Here is an 18,644-nt window from a genome sequence, read left to right as displayed (position 1 = left end):
GGGAGGAGTCGGGGAGATTTAGGAATCACTGCCGCACCCTCTCCCCTGCAAAATAACGCCTTTTTAAATAGAGGATGGTCGCACCTCCGAATACTGCGCCTCCGTCAAAGAGCGGCGGACAACACTGAGGCGACCTCCACGCGCTCATTCAGCGCGAAAGAGGACAGCGCCGTAGTAACCGACAGACTCACCCGAACCTGATGGCCGGAACTGACGCCCCTTCCCCGTCGCCCGGAGGCGGGGCCAGAGTGATCGACATCACCAACGGACAAATGGTAGCGCAGAACTAGGAAGACACGCCCACGTAGGATTTGACAGCCAGCCAATGAGGGGCCCGTGTGGGCAGGGTATGTCTCCATCTGTCATGTTTGGTTGAGGAATAGTGTTGGGGGGTGGGAGGAGTGGGAGAGAGTAGTAGTAACAGTCAGTGGGAGGGGAGATTGCTGTCTTGTGTGGAGATAATTTATAAAAAAACAGATAATCTCTCTCCATGTATGTTAACAACATTTAAAGAGGACGCCGTGGGGGTGGGGGGATAGCTTCTTATTTAACAACTTGTTTTTTTAAAAAAATATAATAATAAAAGGTGCTGGGAGTTTGCGGGAGATTTTTGTTTGAAATATGGAAGAAGGGTCCAGTGAAGGTGACATGTTTACAGTTGAGCACGAGCTGAAGAACGGTAAGAGCGCGAGCCCGAACCCGGGTGCGAGTACTCGTAACCGGGATGGGGGGGAGAAGCGCGATCCCGTGGTCGTGAAGAAGATGGGGGTGGGAGGGATCGGTTTGGGGATTTGGAGATGGGGGGAGGTGAAAGCGCGATCCCGCGGCCCTGAAGGGGCTGTGAGGCCAATAGGGGGGGAGCGCGATCGAGTCGGGAGCGCGCGGCCCCTTCGGTCCTCGCCACTCTTGTGTATTCCTCCCCCCCCCCCAACTCCATTCATGTTGCGAGCGCGATCCCGGCAGCGTCAGCCTGATCTGGATGCGCGCTCCCGGGTCTGCTTCTGCATCCCCCCACCCCCCCCCCCCCCCCCCCATAACGGGATTGAAATCCAGAGCATTGCACCCCCGTGCATCATAGGATTGGCGGTTTAGAAAATAATATTAATGGTGGCAAGTGCAACTGTGGTAACCCAGTGCGTTCAATATTCCACACATCCCTTCTGCAGTGGACACAGAAGTTTGCCAATGCAAACATAATTTGCATCGTTTGAAATGAATGCGGGCTGGGACGCTTGCATGAAAATAAATTGAATTTTTTTTTGCTTTGCAATTGATGGGTGAATGTTTCAATTTAGGTCGCCGCTTTAAGGCTGAAACTGTGACCTGTATTGAATGCCACTGCTGCACTTTGGACAATTGTACATGTTATTTTTGTCCGTTTTTTAAAAAAAAATGTGTTTGCAACTGTGGGTTTGTTGTGAACCTTCAGTTGCAATTTGGTCTTCTCTATCTCAGATGCTCAGTTGCATTAAAAGTCGTGGGAACTGTCCTGCGCAGGAGTATTCTGCTAATGCTTTTCTATTTGGGTAATCTTTCCGGGGGTGGAGAAGGAAAATACGCAGTTGTTCTTACTACTGGGATTAATAATTATGGATCTCAAAGGTATTTGCAAATTTTTACTGCACCCCCTGCCCTCCCCAGTTGGACTGCTTGTTGCTGTTGTTGTATGGAGTTCGATTTACAGCCTGCTAATGCACGCTTTCTGGCAACTAACGAATACGTTTATTTTTGGTGACAGAATGTATGTTCATGCGATCTATCTATATATGTTGCATGCCTAAGAATTATGTTAGATGTCCTTTATTAACTTTATTATGAAACGATATCACGTTTTTAAAAGAAAACTAGGTTAACAGATATTTTTTGTAGGAACAGATGAACTCAATATGCATCTGCAAGAGTATCGATATTTTATCATCAGCTATCTGAAAGGCCTTATATATTCCCGTTTGTCGCAGTTAAAACTGGTTTCTTTTTGGAAGAGAAAACCTATCGCATTTTAGCAAAGCTGTAAAATAAGTGGGAGGGTACGAGAGTTAGACTGAATAGTGATGGACACGAAGTAGTAGGAGCAGTTAACACCTCCAGTGATGCCATGGCATTAGACCAGGCCCAGTTATCTAACACTTTTACATTATTATTATTTTTATTGGCCAAAAATATACTCCTATAGTGTATTCCGATTTCTTTGAGAGTCACATTTCATTGTTATGTTTCGTAGGACTTTGCTATGAAAGCCTTTTTATTGCGATCTGTGCACAATCTTTGAGACATTCCAAACAATTTACAGCCAATGAAATACAATGGAAGTATAGCAACTTTTGCAGTTTAAGAAATACAATTGATGTTAAACAACAATGCCCCTCAGTAACCAATAATGGCACTCCTATGCTTTGGAATATTGGATATGTATGGGCTCTGTGAGAATGTTCCACTCAAAGTAGAGTCATGGGATTTTTTAACTTAAGGATGGATAAGGTCTCACTCTAATGTCTCATCCATAAAATTGTATGTCTGACAGAATAGAAATGTCAGTGCAGATTTTGCATGATTTTGGCTTGAACCTATGACCTTTAATTGAAAGTGAATATACCACATTAGCACTAAGCAGATTTTGGAGGCATGGAATATCAGTTGTGAAACAAAAAAGATGTATCATTTGTTTTGGGGATTGTAATGAGTTGATGCTGAGGCACAATGGCCCATAATTTAATGTAAAAACAGCATGAACAAAGTGTAGGACAAGAGCTTTCAACCACAAGTTTATTTCTATCCAGATTAAACATGAGTGATGCTTTACGTTATGCTACCTGACACAGGATGTCAGTATTTTTGCCTCCCTTCATCCTTCTGGCAATCTCATAAAACATTAGTAACTTCAAAGAGGCGTGTTAGTGGTTAGCAACTATATACACTTTATCAAATCTTTAAGCATAATCATAGTTATTGAACAAGTATTACGCTAATCTTTTGTGATGCTAAAAAGTTGCTCTTCGGTATTGAATCTGTTATGTAATATTGAGGTCTTGTGGTGCAATAAATAGTATTTTGATTTAATTTGTTATTATAGTCATGTGTAATGAGATACAGTGAAAAGTATTGGTTTGCACGCTATCCAGACAAGTCATACCTTACATAAGTACATCAGGGTATTAGAACATAATGCAGAAAAATATAGCTACAGCGAAGGTACAGAGAAAGATAAAATCTAATGTATGAGAGGTCCATTCATAAGTTTCATATAACAGCAGGGAAGAAGCTGTTCTTAAATCTGTTGGTATATGTTTTCAAACTTTTGTACCTTCTGCCCAATGGAAGAGGGAGGAAGAGAGTATAATCGCGATGGGAGTGATCTTTGAGTATGTTGGCTGCTTTCCTGAGGCAGCCTGAAGTGTAGATGGAGTCAATGGAAAAAAGTCTAATTTTCATGATGGACTGGGGTGTGTTCACGGCTCTGATACTTGTTGCGGTTTAGGGCAGTGCATTTGCCAAACCAAGCTGTGATGCATCTGGATCGGGTGCTTTCTATGGTGCATGAATTAAAATTGGTAAGAGCCATTGTGGACATGTCAAATTTCTGAGGAAGTAGCAGTGCTAATATGGCCTCTTGACTGCAGCATGGACGTGGATGGACTAAGACAGATTGTTGGTGATATTTACTGCAAACAACTTGAGGCTCTTGACCATCTCCACCACTTATCATTGATACAGAAAAGCAGTGTACTGAAGTCAATGACTGGCTCCATCATTTTGCTGACGTGGAAGGAGAAATTGCTTTCTTTAAATCATGCCACTAAGCTGTCTGTCCATATCTTTCATGTACTCTGTCTTGTTGTTTGAGATCTGATTTATTACAGTGGTGTCATCAGCAAATTTGTAAATGGAGTTAGACTTGAATTTGGCCACATAATCGTGAGTGTATAAGGAGTATCTTAAGGCGCTGAGTAAATGGGCACTGATGTTGAGGATTATTATGGAGGAGGTGTTATCATTATCCTTACTGATTGTGGCTTGCAGGTCAGGAATCCACGCCTCTGAGTGAGAATCTCTGGTTTCAAGTTCTACGACAGCAGTTGATGCCAAGAGAGGTGCTTTCAGCATGTGGCCAAATAGGATAATTATCAACCTGAAAATCCTTACAGTATAATGGCAATCAAGAGAGATTCCTTATGAGCTATATAATGAAAAGAAGGTTGTAATTTCTGCCTTCACTGTCCACAGACGATAACATGCATGCAAAAGTGCATGTCGCCACAGCAACTGGGACTCCTGAAATAAAATGTTATGACATCACTAGCATGTAGTAATAAGACATAAGATATAGGAGAAGAAGTAGAACATTCAACCCATCTAGTCGGCTTCACCATTCAATGAGATGATGGCTGATCTATAATCCTAAAATTCACTTTCCTCCTTTCTTATAACCCTTGATTCCCATACTGATTTAAACTCTATCTTTAGATTAGATTAGATTAGACTTACAGTGTGGAAACAGGCCCTTCGGCCCAACAAGTCCACACCGACACGCCGAAGCGCAACCCACCCATACATTTACCCCTTACCTAACACTACGGGCAATTTAGCTTGGCCAATTCACCTGACCCGCACATCTTTGGACTGTGGGAGGAAACCGGAGCACCCGGAGGAAACCCACGCAGACACGGGGAGAACGTGCAAACTCCACACAGTCAGTCGCCTGAGTCGGGAATTGAACCCGGGTCTACAGGCGCTGTGAGGTAGCAGTGCTAACCACTGTGCCACCGTGCCGCCCTTGATGTTGAATTTTCTTAATGACCCAGCCTCGACAGTTCCCTGCAGTAAAACATTCCACAGAATCACTACCCTCTGGGAGGAAAAAAAGTCTTCATCTCCATCTTAAATCTGAGACTGCATCTTTTGGTTCTAGATGATCCCACAGGGAAAACAGCCTTTCCACACCAACTCAAGTCCCCTAAGGATCTTGTATGTTTCTATAAGGTCACCTCTCATTATTCCATATTACAATGGGCACAGGCCTACCTTATGCTGTCTCCTCATATGACTGGACATCCATATCTGACACTAGCTGAGTGATCCTTCTCTGGACTACGTCCAATGCTAGTGTATCTTTCCTCAGATAAAGGGCCCATAGCTAGTACCCTTATTGTTCCAGCTTTGATCTGATTGGTGCTTTCTATAGTTTTAGTAAAATCTCCTCCCTATCATCATACTCCATTCAGTTTGGAATGCTAACCATCGTTCCAAGTACTGCTGAACTTGAATGCCAGATGTTTGTGATTATTGGATGAGGACTCCCAAATCCAAATCTGCAATCATTCTCCTTTAAATCATATTCATCTCCTGTATTCTTCCCACCAAAATGCATAACCTTGCATTTTTCTACATTGCATTCCATCTACCGAGTTGTTGTTCAGTTACTTAATGTGTCGGTATTCCTCCACAGACTCTTTCTATTTGCCTTCCCACCTATTTCTGTATCATTTGCAAACTTGCTATGGTACATTCTCTTTGCTTACCCAAGTCATTAATATTTAGAATCATAGAGTCATACAGCACAGAAACAGTCCCTTCAGTCCAACTTGTTCATGTGTATGGAACGAGCTGCCAGAGGAGGCGGGTACAATTACAACATTGAAAAGGCATCAGGATGGATATATGAATTGGAAAGGTTTAGAGGGATACAGGCCAGGTGCTGTCAAATGGGAATAGATGGGATATCTGGTCCACGCAGGCAAATTGGATATGTTGTAAATAATTTTGACCCCAGCACTGGTACACCAGTAGTTGCAGGCAGCCATCCTGAAAATGTCCTCCTTATCTCAACTCTCTGTCTAGTATTAGTCAGCCAATCCTCACGCCATACTAATAAGCTACCATCATCATCAGGGGCTCTTATTAAGTAGCCTAATGTGTGGTACCTCATTTAACAACGTCTGAAGATCCATATATGTTACATCCACTGCTTCCCCTTTTTCTATCCTTTTTTACCATCTCAAAGAACTCTACTTAATTTGTCAGGCATGATTTCCTTCAAGAGGCCATGCTGACTCTGTTTAAACATATTATGTATTTCTAAATGCACTGCTATGACTTTCATGATAATAAACTCTAACATAATCCCAATCAGCTGTTAAGCTAACTGACCTAGAGTTACCTGCTTTTGTCTTCTTCACTTTTTAAATAAAGATGTTGCATTGGCTGTTTTCCAATCCTCTGGGACTTTTCCAAAGCCTAAGAATTTCGAGAATATTATGTTTGGTATATCCACCATCTCTGTAGCTACCTCCTTTAATCTTTGAGAATGCATTCTATCAAGTCCAAGAACTTATCATAGAACATAGAACATTACAGTGTTGAACAGGCCGTTTGGTCATCGATGTTGCGCTGACCTGTGAAACCAATCTAAAACCCTAACCTACACTATTCCTTTATCATCCGTACGTTTATCCAGTGATCATCTAAATGGCCTTAATGTTGGTGAATCCACTACTGTAGGAGATAGGGCATTCCCCATCCTGACTACTCTCTGAGTAAAGAACCTGCCTCTGACATCTGTCTTATATCTATCACCTCTCAATTTAAAGCTGTGTCCTCTTGTGCTAGTCATCACTATAGTGTCCACCCTATTTAATTCTCTGATCATCTTGTATGCCTCTAAGTCACCTCTTAACCTTCTTCTCTCTAACAAAGACAGCCTCAAGTCACTCAGCCTTTCCTCATAAGATCTTCTCTCCATACCAGGCAACATCCTGGTAAATATCCTCTGCAACCTTTCCAATACTTCCACATCCTTCCTATAATGCGGCGATCAGAATTGCACGCAAAACTCCAAGTATGGTCACACCTGGGTTTTGTACAGCTGCAACATGACCTCGTCACTCCAAAATTCTACCAATAAAAGCTAATGCACTGTACGCCTGCTTAACAACCTATCAACCTGAGTGGCAACTTTCAGGGACCTATGTACATGGACACCGCGATTTTTCTGTTCACCCACACTACCAATCACCTGATGAAGGAGCAGTGCTTCGAAAGCTAGTGCTTTCAATATAAAACTGTTGCACTATAACCTGATGTTTTGTGATGTTTAACTTTGTACACTCCAGTCCAACACCGGCACCTCCAAATCAAGGATCTTACCATTAGTCCAGTATTCTGTATTTGTGTTACTCCTTCCAAAGTGAATCACCTCACACTTTTCTGCATTAAACTCCATTTGCAACCTCTTAGCCCAGCTCTGCAGCTTATCTATGTACCTCTGTAACTTGTGACATCCTTCCGCACTGTCCACAACTCCATCGACCTTAGTGTCATCCGCAGTTTTACTAACCCATCCACTAAGCCCTCATCCAGGTCATTTAGAAAAATGATAAATAGCAGTGGCCCCAAAACAGATCCTTGCGGTACATCACTAGTAACTGAACTCAAGGATGAACATTTCCCATCAACCACCATCCTCTGTCTTTTTACAGCTAGTCAATTTCTGATCCAAATCGCTACATCACTCAATCCCATGCCTCCGTATTTTGTGCAACAGCCTACCGTGGGGAACCTTATCAAATACTTTACTCAAATCACACCACATCACAGCTTTACCCTCATCCACCTGTTTGGTCTCCTTCTCAAAGAACTCAATAAGGTTTGTGAGGCACAACCTACCCTTCACAAAACTATGTTGACTATCCCTAATCAAATGATTTCTTATTAGATGATTATAAATCCTATCTCATATAATCCTTTCCAAAACTTTGTCCACAATCGAAGTAATACTCACAGGTCTATAATTATCAGGGTTGTCTCCACTCCCCTTTTTGAACAAGGTGATTACATTTGCTATCCTCCAGTCTTCTGGCACTATTCCTGTAGGCAATGACGACATAAAGACCAAAGCCAAAAGCTTTGCAATCTCTTCCCTAGCTTCCCAGAGAATCCTTGGATAAATCCCATCCAGCCCACGGGACTTATCACACTTTGCAGAATTGCTAACACCTCCTCCTTATGAACCTCAATCCGGTCTAGTCTAATACATTGTATCTCAGTTTTCTCCTCAACAACATTATTTTTTTTAGTGTGAATATTAACGAAAAATATTCATTTAGCACCTCCTATCTCTTCGGACTTCACATATAACTTCTGACTACTGTCCTTGACTGGCCCTAATCTTATCCTAGTCGTTCTTTTATTGCTAACATACCTATAGAAAACTTTATGGTTCTTCTTAGCTCTCACTTTAGTCCTTCCTAGCTAATATGTAACTCTCAAGTGCCCTAACTGAGCCTTCACATCTCATCTTTACATAAGTCTGCTTCTTCGTCTTGACAAGTTTCAACATCTTTAGTAAACCACTGTTCCCTTGCTCGACCATTTCGTCCCTGCCTGACTGGTACATACTTATCAGGGATACACAGTAGTTGTTCCTTGAACATGCTCCAAATTTCAATTGTGCCCATTCTCTGCAGTTTCCTTCCCCATCCAATGCATCTTAAATCTCGCTGAAACACATCATAATTGCCTTTTCCCCAGCTGTAGCTCTTGCCGTACACTATATATCTATCTTTTTCCATTGCTAAAGTAAATTTAACCAAATTGTGGTCACTATCAACAACGTGCTCACCTACCTCCAAATCTAACACCTGGCCTGGTTCATTATCCAGTACCAAATCCAATGTGCCCTCGCCTCCTGTTGGCCTATCTACATAATATGTCAGGAAACCCTCCTGCATACATTGGACAAAAACCGACCCATCTAAAGTTCATGAGCTATAGCGTTTCCAGTCAATATTTGGAAAGTTAAAGATCCCCATAACAACTACCCTCTTACTTTTGCTTCTATCCCGAATCATCTTTGCATCTACAGCTCTGGAACTCTTTAGAGGCCTACAGAAAATTCCCAACAGGGTGACCTCTCCTTTTCTAACCTCAGCCCACACTATCTCAGTAGACGTTCCTCATCAAACGTTCTTTCTGCCACCGCAGTACTATCCTTGACTAACAATGCCACACCTCCTCATCTTTTGAATTGAATTTATTGTCAAGTGTACCGAGGCTCAATGAAAAGCTTTGTCTTGTGAGCAATACAGGCAGATCACATAGTTAGGTAGCATAGATAAGTAAATAATAAGTTAGCAGCAGCAAAAACAAAAAGCAGGTTCAGGCGAATGTTAAGAGTTTGAGTCCATTCAATATTCTAACAACAGTCGGGTAGAAACTGTTTTGAAACCGGCTGGTGTGTGTGTGTGTGTGTGTTCAGGCTTCTGTACCTTCTCCCCGATGATAGAGGTTATCGAAAAGCATTGCCAGGGTGGGATGAATCTTTGAGAATGCTGGAGGCCTTTCCTTGACAGCGGGTCTGGTAGATGGTTTCTATAGATAGGAAGTTGATCTTTGTGATTGTCCAGCCGAGTTCACCACTCTCTGTAACTGTCTCCGATCTTGAATGCTACAGTTACCATACCAGGGAGTGATACATCCAGACAGAATGCTCTCAATGGCACACCTATAAAAATTGGCAAGGGTATTCATTGTCATGATAAATTTCCTCAGCTGCATGAGGAAGAAGAGACGTTGTTGGGCCTTTGTAACCAGTGCGTTCACATGAAGAGTCCAAGAAAGCTTGTTGTGGATGACCACTCCCAGGAGCTGAAACTCTCCACTCATTCCACCTCTGTGCTGTTAATGTGTAGGGGGGCATGACTAATATCTCGCCAAAAGTCAATAATGAATTCTTTGGTTTTGCCGGCATTGAGAACTAGGTTGTTCTTAGCGCACCATTTTTCCAGGTCTTTCACCTCCCGTGTGATGTCTGTTTTGTTGCCATCTGAGATTCAACCGACTATGGTGGTGTCATCAGCAAACTTGTAAATGGCATTAGTGTGGTATTTGGCCACACAGTCATGAGTATACAGTGAGTACAGTTGGGGGCTGAGTACGCACCCCTGGGGGACTCTAGTGAGGATGAAATATTCTCCTCAATTTTCACTAATTGTGGACTGTGGGTCAGGAAACATTAAGATCCAGTTGCAGAGAGTGGGGCTTAGTCTGAGATCAGTAAGTTTAGTAATCCGTCTCAAGGCTGAATTGCAGTCAATGAGTAGGATTCTTACGTAGCTATTATTGGTCTCAAGATGTTCTAGGAAGGAGTGGAAGAGCAAATGATATGGGACCTGATGTGGATCTGTTGGTCCAACAGGCAAATTGGAGTCGGTCAAGTTTAGTAGGAAGGCTGGAGTTGATTAATGCCATGACTAATCTTTCAAAGCACTTCATGACCACCAACGTTAGGCCCACTGGACGGTAGTCATTGAGACATATTGCATGAGCCTTCTTAGGCACAGGGATGATGCTGGCGCTCTTGAAACAGACAGGGACAGTGGCCTGCTGCAGGGAGAGGTTGAAGGTGTCCGAGAAGACCTCTGCCAGTTGATCTGCACATGCTCTGAGTGCACGGCCTGGTACTCCATCTGGTCCCATCACTTTCCTTTGATTCACATGAAAGAAAACTGATCTGACTTCTGATGCAGTGATTGTTGGGAAAGGTTCATCAAGACTTGTTGGAATAGGTGTAACCTCTCCGCTGAAATTCTGCTCAAAGCAAACATCGAAGGTGTTGAGATGATCTGGGAAGGATATGTCATTGTCTGCTATCTTGCACTGTCTGTTTTAAGAACCTGTGATGTCATTCAGTCCTTGCCATAGTCGCCGGGTGTCTGTCTGGGTCTCTAGTTTGGATCGGTATTGGTCCTTGGCTATCTTAATGGCTCTGTGAAGGTCTTACTTGGATTCCTTACATTTGAGTGGGTCTCCTGATCTGAAGGCCTCACGCCTGGCTTTTAGCAGGTTCTGTCTGTTCTGATTCATTCAGGGTTTCCTGTGGGGAACACACGGATTGACTTCCTCACACTTGCTGATAAAGTCTGTGACGATGATGGTGGACTTGTCCAAGGTACCTGCAGACTGTTTGAACATGGCCCAGTCAGTTGATTCCAGACAGCCTCGGGGGTTGATGCTCTGCCTCTTCCAACCAGCACTGGACCTGTATCCGCGAAGGGGTCTCCTGCATGAGCTTTTGCCTGTAAGCCAGGAGAAGAAGCACAGCATTGTGGTCGGATTTTCCGAAATGAGGGTAGTGTAGGTGGTGCAGCAGTGGTCTAAAATGTTCGGGCCCCTGGTGGGACAGGTAATGTTCTGGTGGTACTTGGGCAATACCTTTCTTAGATAGGCCTGATTGAAGTCGCCAGTTACAATAAACAGGGCCTTGGGGTGTTCCATCTCCAGGGTGTTAGTGGTGGTGTACAGCACATCCAGAGCTTCCTCAACCTTTGCTTGTGGCAGTATGTATACAGCAATTGGTATAGCAGCGGGAAATTCCCATGATAGATAGAAGGAGTGGCCTTTGATGGTGAGTAATTCAGGGTTTGGGGAGCAATGGCTGCCCAGGGTTGCAATGTCCGTGCACCACAAGTTATTGATTAAAAAGGAAACCCTTCTAACTTTTTCTTACCTGAAGATACTGTATGGTCCATACGATGGATAGAAAAACCATCAGCTTGAAGTACACAGTCGGGAATGGACCACTTTCCTTGATCTTACTGAAACACCTAAACCCGAGAACCTGCAGCAAGCATTCCTGTCTCTGCTCTATCTATGTCTCCAAAATGGCCTCAACATCGAAGTCCCAGATACCAACCCATGCTGCAAGTTCACCCACCTTAGGCCGGATGCTCCTGGCTTTGAAACTTTTATCTATAAAACCTTCCTGCCTACCAGTACACTCCTGTGACCGTAAACCCTTATTCATGACTTCACATTTCTCAACCTTCTATACACTGGATCTACAATTCAAGTTTCCACCCCACGGCTGAATTAGTTTAAACCCTCCCAAAGAGCATTAGCAAATTTTTCCCCCAGTGTATTAGTACTCCTCTGGTTCAGTGTAGACCATCCTGTTTGAAGAGGTCTCATCCACCTCAGAGTTAACCCCAGTTATCCAGGTATCTGAATTCCTCCCTCCTGCACCATTCCTGTAGCCACGTGTTTAACTGCTGTCTCTCCCTATTCCTCACCTCGCTCTCATCTGGCATAGATAACAAACCACAGATAAAACTCTGTTTGTTCTAGCTCTAAGCTTCCACCCTAGCTTCCTGAATTTCTGCCTTACATCCCCATCCCTTTTCCTGCTTATGTTGTTGGTGCCTATATGGACCACGACTTGGGGCTGCTCCCCCTCCCCTTTTAAGGATCCCAAAAACACTATCTTGAGACATCATGGACCCTGGTACCTGGGAGGCAACACACCAACCGCAAGTCTCTTTCGTTCTCACAGAACCTCCAAACTGTCTCCTTCACAATGGAGTCCCCAGTAACTAATGCTCTACTCTTCTTCCCCCATTCCCTTCTCAGCACAGGGACGGTCTCTGTGCCAGAGACCTGTACTCATGGCTTATCCCTGGTAAGTCATTCCTCCCAGCAGCATCCAAAATGGTACACTTGTTATACAGGGGAACGGTCATGGGGGAATCCCAGCACTGACTGCTTCTCACCCCTTCTAACAGTCGTCCAAGCATCTTCAATTCTGGGAGTAACTAACTCCCTGTAGCTTTTATCTATAACACTCTCTGCCTCCCGAAGGATCCTGAGTTCATCCAGTTCCAGCTCCAGTTTCCTAACTCGGTTTTTAAGGTGCTGGTATAGGATGCACTTCCTGCAGGTTTACACAGCTGGGACACGAATGGTGCCCCTCACCTCAAACATCCCACAGGATGAACATTGCACTGCTATCCCTGCTTAGTTCCCTTACTAAAAAACAAAGGTCTTCTGTTAGTTTTCCTAGCACTTTTTCTGTAGTCATAGTTACTTGTATTTTCTCTCCTCCTTTCCCCCCTTGAATATTTAGTAATTTTGCAAAGTGTCTTCTATTGTTAAGACTGACTCAAAACATTTGTTCAACCACCCCACCCGCCATTTTCTGGTTCCCCACTATTTCTTGCCCAAACTAATTTTCTGAGGACTTAGTTTCACTTTGGCGTCTCTAAACATTTTTTAATTTAAGGAAGCTCTTGCTGTCTATCTTGATATTATTTGCAAGTTTACCCTGGAAGTTTATTTTCTCCCTCTTTATTATTTTATTAGTTATCTTCTGTTACTTTTAAGATATTCCCAATCTGTAAGAATAATCGAGTAGTTATGGAAAGGGATTTTAACTTTCCAAACATAGACTAGACTGCCACAGTGTTACAGGTTTAGATGGAGAGGAATTTCTTAAGTGCATACAAGACAATTTTCTGATTCACTCTGTGGATGTATCTACTAGAGAAGGTGCAAAACTTGACCTACTCTTGGGAAATAAGGCAGGGTAGGTGACTGAGGTGTCAGTGGGACTTTGGGGCCAGCGACCATAATTCTATTCGTTTTAAAATAGTAATGGAAAAGGATAGACCAGATCTAAAAGTTGAAGTTCTAAATTGGAGACAGGCTAATTTTGACGGTATTAGGCAAGAACTTTCGAAAGCTGATTGGAGGCAAATGTTCGCAAGTAAAGGGACGGCTGGAAAATGGGAAGCCTTCAGAAATGAGATAACAAGAATCCCGAGAAAGTATATTCCTTTCAGGATGAAAGGAAAGACTTGTAGGAATAGGGAATGCTGGATGATTAAAGAAATTGAGGATTTGGAGAAGAAAAAGAAGGAAGCATATGTCAGGTATAGACAGGATAGATCAAGTGAATCCCTAGAGTATAAAGGAAGTAGGAGTATACTTAAGAGGGAAACCAGGAGGGCAAACAGGATATGAGATATTTTTGGCAAATAGAATTAAGGAGAATCCAAATGTTTTTAAAACCAAATTAAGGACAAAAGGGTCACTAGGGAGAGAATAGGGCCCTTCAAAGATTAGCAAGGCGCCCTTTGTGTGGAGTCACAGAAGTTGGGGGAGATACTGAATGAATATTTTGCATCAGTATTTACTGTGGAAAAGGATATGGAAGATATAGACTGTAGGGAAATAGATGGTGACATCTTCAAAAATTTCCAGGTTTCAGAGGAGGAAGTGCTGGATGTCTTGAAACGGTGAAAAGTGGATAAATCCCAGGACCTGATCGGGTGTACCCGAGAACTCTGAGGGAAGCTAGAGAAGTGATTTCTGGGCCTCTTGCTGAGATATCTGTATCATCGATAGTCTCAGGTGAGGTGCCAGAAGACTGGAGGTTGGCAACCGTGATGCCACTGTTTAAGAAGGGCGGTAAGGACAAGCCAGAGAACAATAGATCAGTGAGCCTGACCTCGGTGGTAAAAAACGTGTTGCTGGAAAAGCGCAGCAGGTCAGGCAGCATCCAAAGAGCAGGAGAATCGACGTTTCGGGCATGAGCCCTTCTTCAGGAATGAGGAAAGTGTGTCCAGCAGGCTAAGATAAAAGGTAGGGAGGAGGGACTTGGGGGAGGGGCGTTGGAAATGCGATAGGTGGGAGGAGGTCAAGGTGATGGTGATAGGCCAGAGTGGGGGTGGGAGCAGAAGGCGGTGTTGAGTTCGAGGGATTTGACTGAGACAAGGTGGGGGGAGGGGAAATGAGGAAACTGGAGAAATCTAGGTTCATTCCTTGTGGTTGGAGAGTTCCTAGGTGGAAGATGAGGCGCTCTTCCTCCAGCGGTCATGTTGCTATGGTCTGGCGGTGGAGGAGTCCAAGGACCTGCATGTCCTTGGTGGAGTGGGAGGGGGTGTTGAATTGTTGAGCCACGGGGTGGTTGGGTTGGTTGGTCCGGGTGTCCCAGAGGTGTTCCCTGAAACGTTCCGCAAGTAGGTGGCCTGTCTCCCCAATATAGAGGAGGCCACATCGGGTGCAGCGGATGCAGTAAATGATGTGTGTGGAGGTGCAGGTGAATTTGTGGCGGATATGGAAGTATCACTTGGGGCCTTGGAGGGAAGTAAGGCGGGATGTGTGAGCGCAAGTTTTACATTTCCTGCGGTTGCAGGCGAAAGTGCCGGGAGTGGAGGTTGGGTTGGTGGGGGGTGTGGACCTGACGAGGGAGTCACGGAGGGAGTGGTCTTTTCGGAATGCTGATAGGGGAGAGGAGGGAAATATATCTCTGATAATAAGGTCCGTTTGGAGGTGGCGGTAATGACGACGGATGAAACGATGTATGTGAAGGTTGGTGGGGTGGTAGGTGAGGACCAGTGGGGTTCTGTTCTGGTGGTGATTGGAGGGACGGGGCTCAAGGGCGGAGGAGCGGGAAGTGGAGGAAATGCGGTGGAGGGCATCGTTGATCACATCTGGGGTGAAATTGCCGTCTTTGAAGAAGGAGGCCATTTGGGTTGTACGGTATTGGAACTGGTCCTCCTGGGAGCAGATGCAGCGGAGTGGGCAAGTTGTTGGAGGGAATCCTGAGGGACAGCATGTACATGTATTTGGAAAGGCAAGGACTGATTAGGGATAGTAAACATGGCTTTCTGCATGAGAAATCATGTCTCACAAATTTGATTTGAGTTTTTTGAAGAAGTAACAAATAGGATTGATGAGGGCAGAGCTATAGATGTGATCTATATGGACTTCAGTAAGGCTATCGACAAGCATCCGCATGGGAGACTGATTAGCAAGGTTAGATCTCATGGAAGCTGAAAATGTGTTGCTGGAAAATGTGATGCTGGTCTCCAGCATCTGCAGTCCTCACTTTATTCTAGATCTCATGGAATACAGGGAGAACTAGCCATTTGGATACAGAACTGGCTCAAAGGTAGAAGACAGAGGGTGGTGGTGGAGGGTTGTTTTTCAGACTGGAGGCCTGTGACCAGTGGAGTGCCACAAGGATCGGTGCTGGGTCCTCTACGTTTTGTCATTTACATAAATGATTTGGATGTGAGCATAAGAGGTACAGTTAGTAAGTTAGCAGATGACACCAAAATTGGAGGTGTAGTGGACAGCGAAGAGGGTTACCTCAGATTACAACAGGATCTGGATCAGATGGGCCAATGGGCTGAGAAGTGGCAGATGGAGTTTAATTCAGATAAATGCTGCCTTTTGGGAAAGCAAATCTTAGCAGGACTTATACACTTAATGGTAAGGTCCTAGGGAGTGTTGCTGAACAAAGAGACCTTGGAGTGCAGGTTCATAGCTCCTTGAAAGTGGAGTCACAGGTAGATAGGATAGTGAAGAAGGCGGTTGGTATGCTTTCCTTTATTGGTCAGAGTATTGAGTACAGGAGTTGGGAAGTCATGTTGCGGCTGTACAGGACATGGTTAGGCTACTGTTGGAATATTGCGTGCAATTCTGGTCTCCTTCCTATTGGAAAGATGTTGTGAAACTTGAAAGGGTTCAGAAAAGATTTACAAGGATGTTGCCAGGTTTGGAGGATTTGAACTATAGGGAGAGGCTGAACAGGCTGGGGCAGTTTTCCCTGGAGCATTGGAGGCTGAGGGGTGACCTTTTAGAGGTTTACAAAATTATGAGGGGCATGGATAGGATAAATAGAAAAAGTCTCTTCCCAGGGGTCAGGGAGTCCAGAACTAGAGGGCATAGTTTTAGGGTGAGAGGGGAAAGATATAAAAGAGACCTAAGGGGCAACTTTTTCACGCATTGGGTGGCACGTGTATGGAATAAGCTGCCACAGGAAGTGGTAGAGGCTGGTTCAATTGCAACATTTAAGAGTCATTTGGATGGGAATTGGAGGGATATGGGCTGGGTGATGGCAGATGAGACTAGATTGGGTTGGGATATCTGGTCGGCTTGGACCGAAGGGTCTGTTTCCATGCTGTACATCTCTATGATTCTTTGACTCTAATTTATCATTAATCTTTGTAACATTATGCATTTTTTTTCTTTCAGTTTGATGCTATCCTTAACTTCTCTGGTTAACCATGGTTGGCTTATCCCTTCTCAAGATTTTTTTTCCTCCGGACTGGAATATGTCTTTGCTGTGAAACATGAACTATTTTCAAATGTCCCCATTGTTCCTTAACTGTCTTTACTGATAAAATCCTTCTCTAGCCAGCTCTGCCCTCATTCCATTGTTATTACTTGCATTTAAACTTAGTGCAGTTGCTCCTGACCCAAGGTACAACCTCTCAAACTGAATGTTAAATTCTACCATTTTACAGTCACTGTTTCCTAGGGGATCTTGTACTCTGCATTCATTTATTAAACACGCCTCATTACATATCAGATTGAAAATAGCCTGATCCCTTGTTGTATCCATAACAAACTGTCCTGGGAAACATATGATATGGACTTATGATAAATGAAGGAGCATTGGGTAATTTATGGAACTAGATACCACAACAGCCCTTTTTTAAAAATAATACAATGCTTATACTGTTAAGACCAAAATGCAAAGGCCATCAAGGTTGCGAGGTATTGGCCAAGTAGTTGAACTTAGCTTGGTTCCCTGCTTATGTATCTAATCATAGCCAGAGAATTACTTGTAATGGCATCTCTTTTCACCTCTTTCAGTCACTTGTAAATTTACACAAGGATCCAGTCTTTATCCCTGTTTTTCTCAACTACATTCTACCTTTGACAATATAATCTGAAACCATTTCATGTTTGACCTATATGGTTGTATAATTTTTTTTAGCTCATCTCACTTCATTGTCACAAAGCTTATCTGACATACACTATTGGATAAGCAAAAAATCCTTCGGCTAAATATTGGAAAGGCTGAAGCCATTGTCTTCGATTCCTGTCACAAATTCCATTCCCAGTTCACCATTTCCAAATTTAGTTTCTGTCTTATTTGAACAAGGCTGTTCACAAATTTGGGGTTTTCTTTAAAGTTCAGTGGGTTTTTGATCATCTACTTACACCGTAATGAACATTGCTCAACATGAGTTGACCTTCCCTCACCTCATGAGATGCTAAAATCCTCATTGATACCTTTCTGTTACCATTAGACTTGAGGCTTCCAGTGCTGTCCTGGCTGGCCTTCTATTTTCCACCCAATATAAGTGTCTGTGCATCTGCAACTCTGCTTTCAGTATTTTAACTTGCTTCGAATCTTAGTCACTCATCACCCCACTGCTTACCATCATTCACTGGCTCTACATGTGACAAAGTCTTAACTTAAAATCCTCATCCTTGTCTTCAAATCTCTCCGTAGCCTTGAACTAAAATAAAGAACTATGGATACTGAAAGTCTGATACAAAGCCAAAAATGCTGGAAAACTCAGGTCTTGCAACATCTGTGAATAGAAAGCAGAGTTAACGTTTTGAGTTTAGTGGCCATTCTTTGGAACTGAAATACTCTGCATAGCCTAGTCTCTTATCTGTGTAAGCTTCACCAGTCACAGAAGCCTTTGCAATTCCTGCAGTCCAATTCTGATTTGCTACATATCCCTGATTTTAATCACACCACTTAGGTCGGTTGTGCCTTCAGTTGCTTTGGCTCTGAACTCTGGAATTTCTTCACTAAACTTTCTCTAGCTCCTCTTTTTAAGATGCTGTTGTGGTTCTGTTCGCCGAGCTGGAAGTTTTTGCTGCAAACGTTTCGTTCCCTGGCTAGGGAACATCATCAGTGCTATTGGAGCCTCCTGTGAAGCGTTGCTTTGATGTTTCTTCCGGTATTTATAGTGGTTTGTTCTTGCCGCTTCCGGGTGTCAGTTTCAGCTGTAGTAGTTTGTATGTGGGGTCCAGGTCGATGTGTCTGTTGATGGATCTTCTTGCCG

The 18,644-nt window shown here is 43.6% G+C and overlaps 2 protein-coding genes across 3 annotated transcripts in view; one reads left to right on the top strand and one right to left on the bottom strand.

Moving 5' to 3' along the window:
- dglucy (D-glutamate cyclase) overlaps positions 1–216 on the bottom strand; it is a 135,765-nt gene extending 135,549 nt beyond the window's left edge. Inside the window, exon 1 of one of the 2 annotated variants that reach the window (XM_060828587.1) lies at positions 192–216. The gene's annotated coding sequence lies outside the window, so the exon portion shown is untranslated. The other variant, XM_060828586.1, reaches the window with a different exon arrangement.
- Positions 217–439: 223 nt separating this feature from the next.
- The window catches only part of rps6ka5 (ribosomal protein S6 kinase, polypeptide 5), a 237,762-nt gene continuing 219,557 nt past the window's right edge, over positions 440–18,644 (top strand). The window contains exon 1 of the mRNA XM_060829467.1: positions 440–679. Within this exon, the coding sequence (XP_060685450.1) occupies positions 622–679 (58 nt within the window). The 5' untranslated portion in view covers positions 440–621. The remainder of the gene's footprint in view (positions 680–18,644) is intronic.

This window comes from Hemiscyllium ocellatum, chromosome 8 (assembly GCF_020745735.1).
Source record: "Hemiscyllium ocellatum isolate sHemOce1 chromosome 8, sHemOce1.pat.X.cur, whole genome shotgun sequence".
In the NCBI taxonomy this organism is placed as follows: Eukaryota; Metazoa; Chordata; class Chondrichthyes; order Orectolobiformes; family Hemiscylliidae; genus Hemiscyllium; species Hemiscyllium ocellatum.
This window is presented reverse-complemented; position numbering and strand designations above follow the sequence as displayed.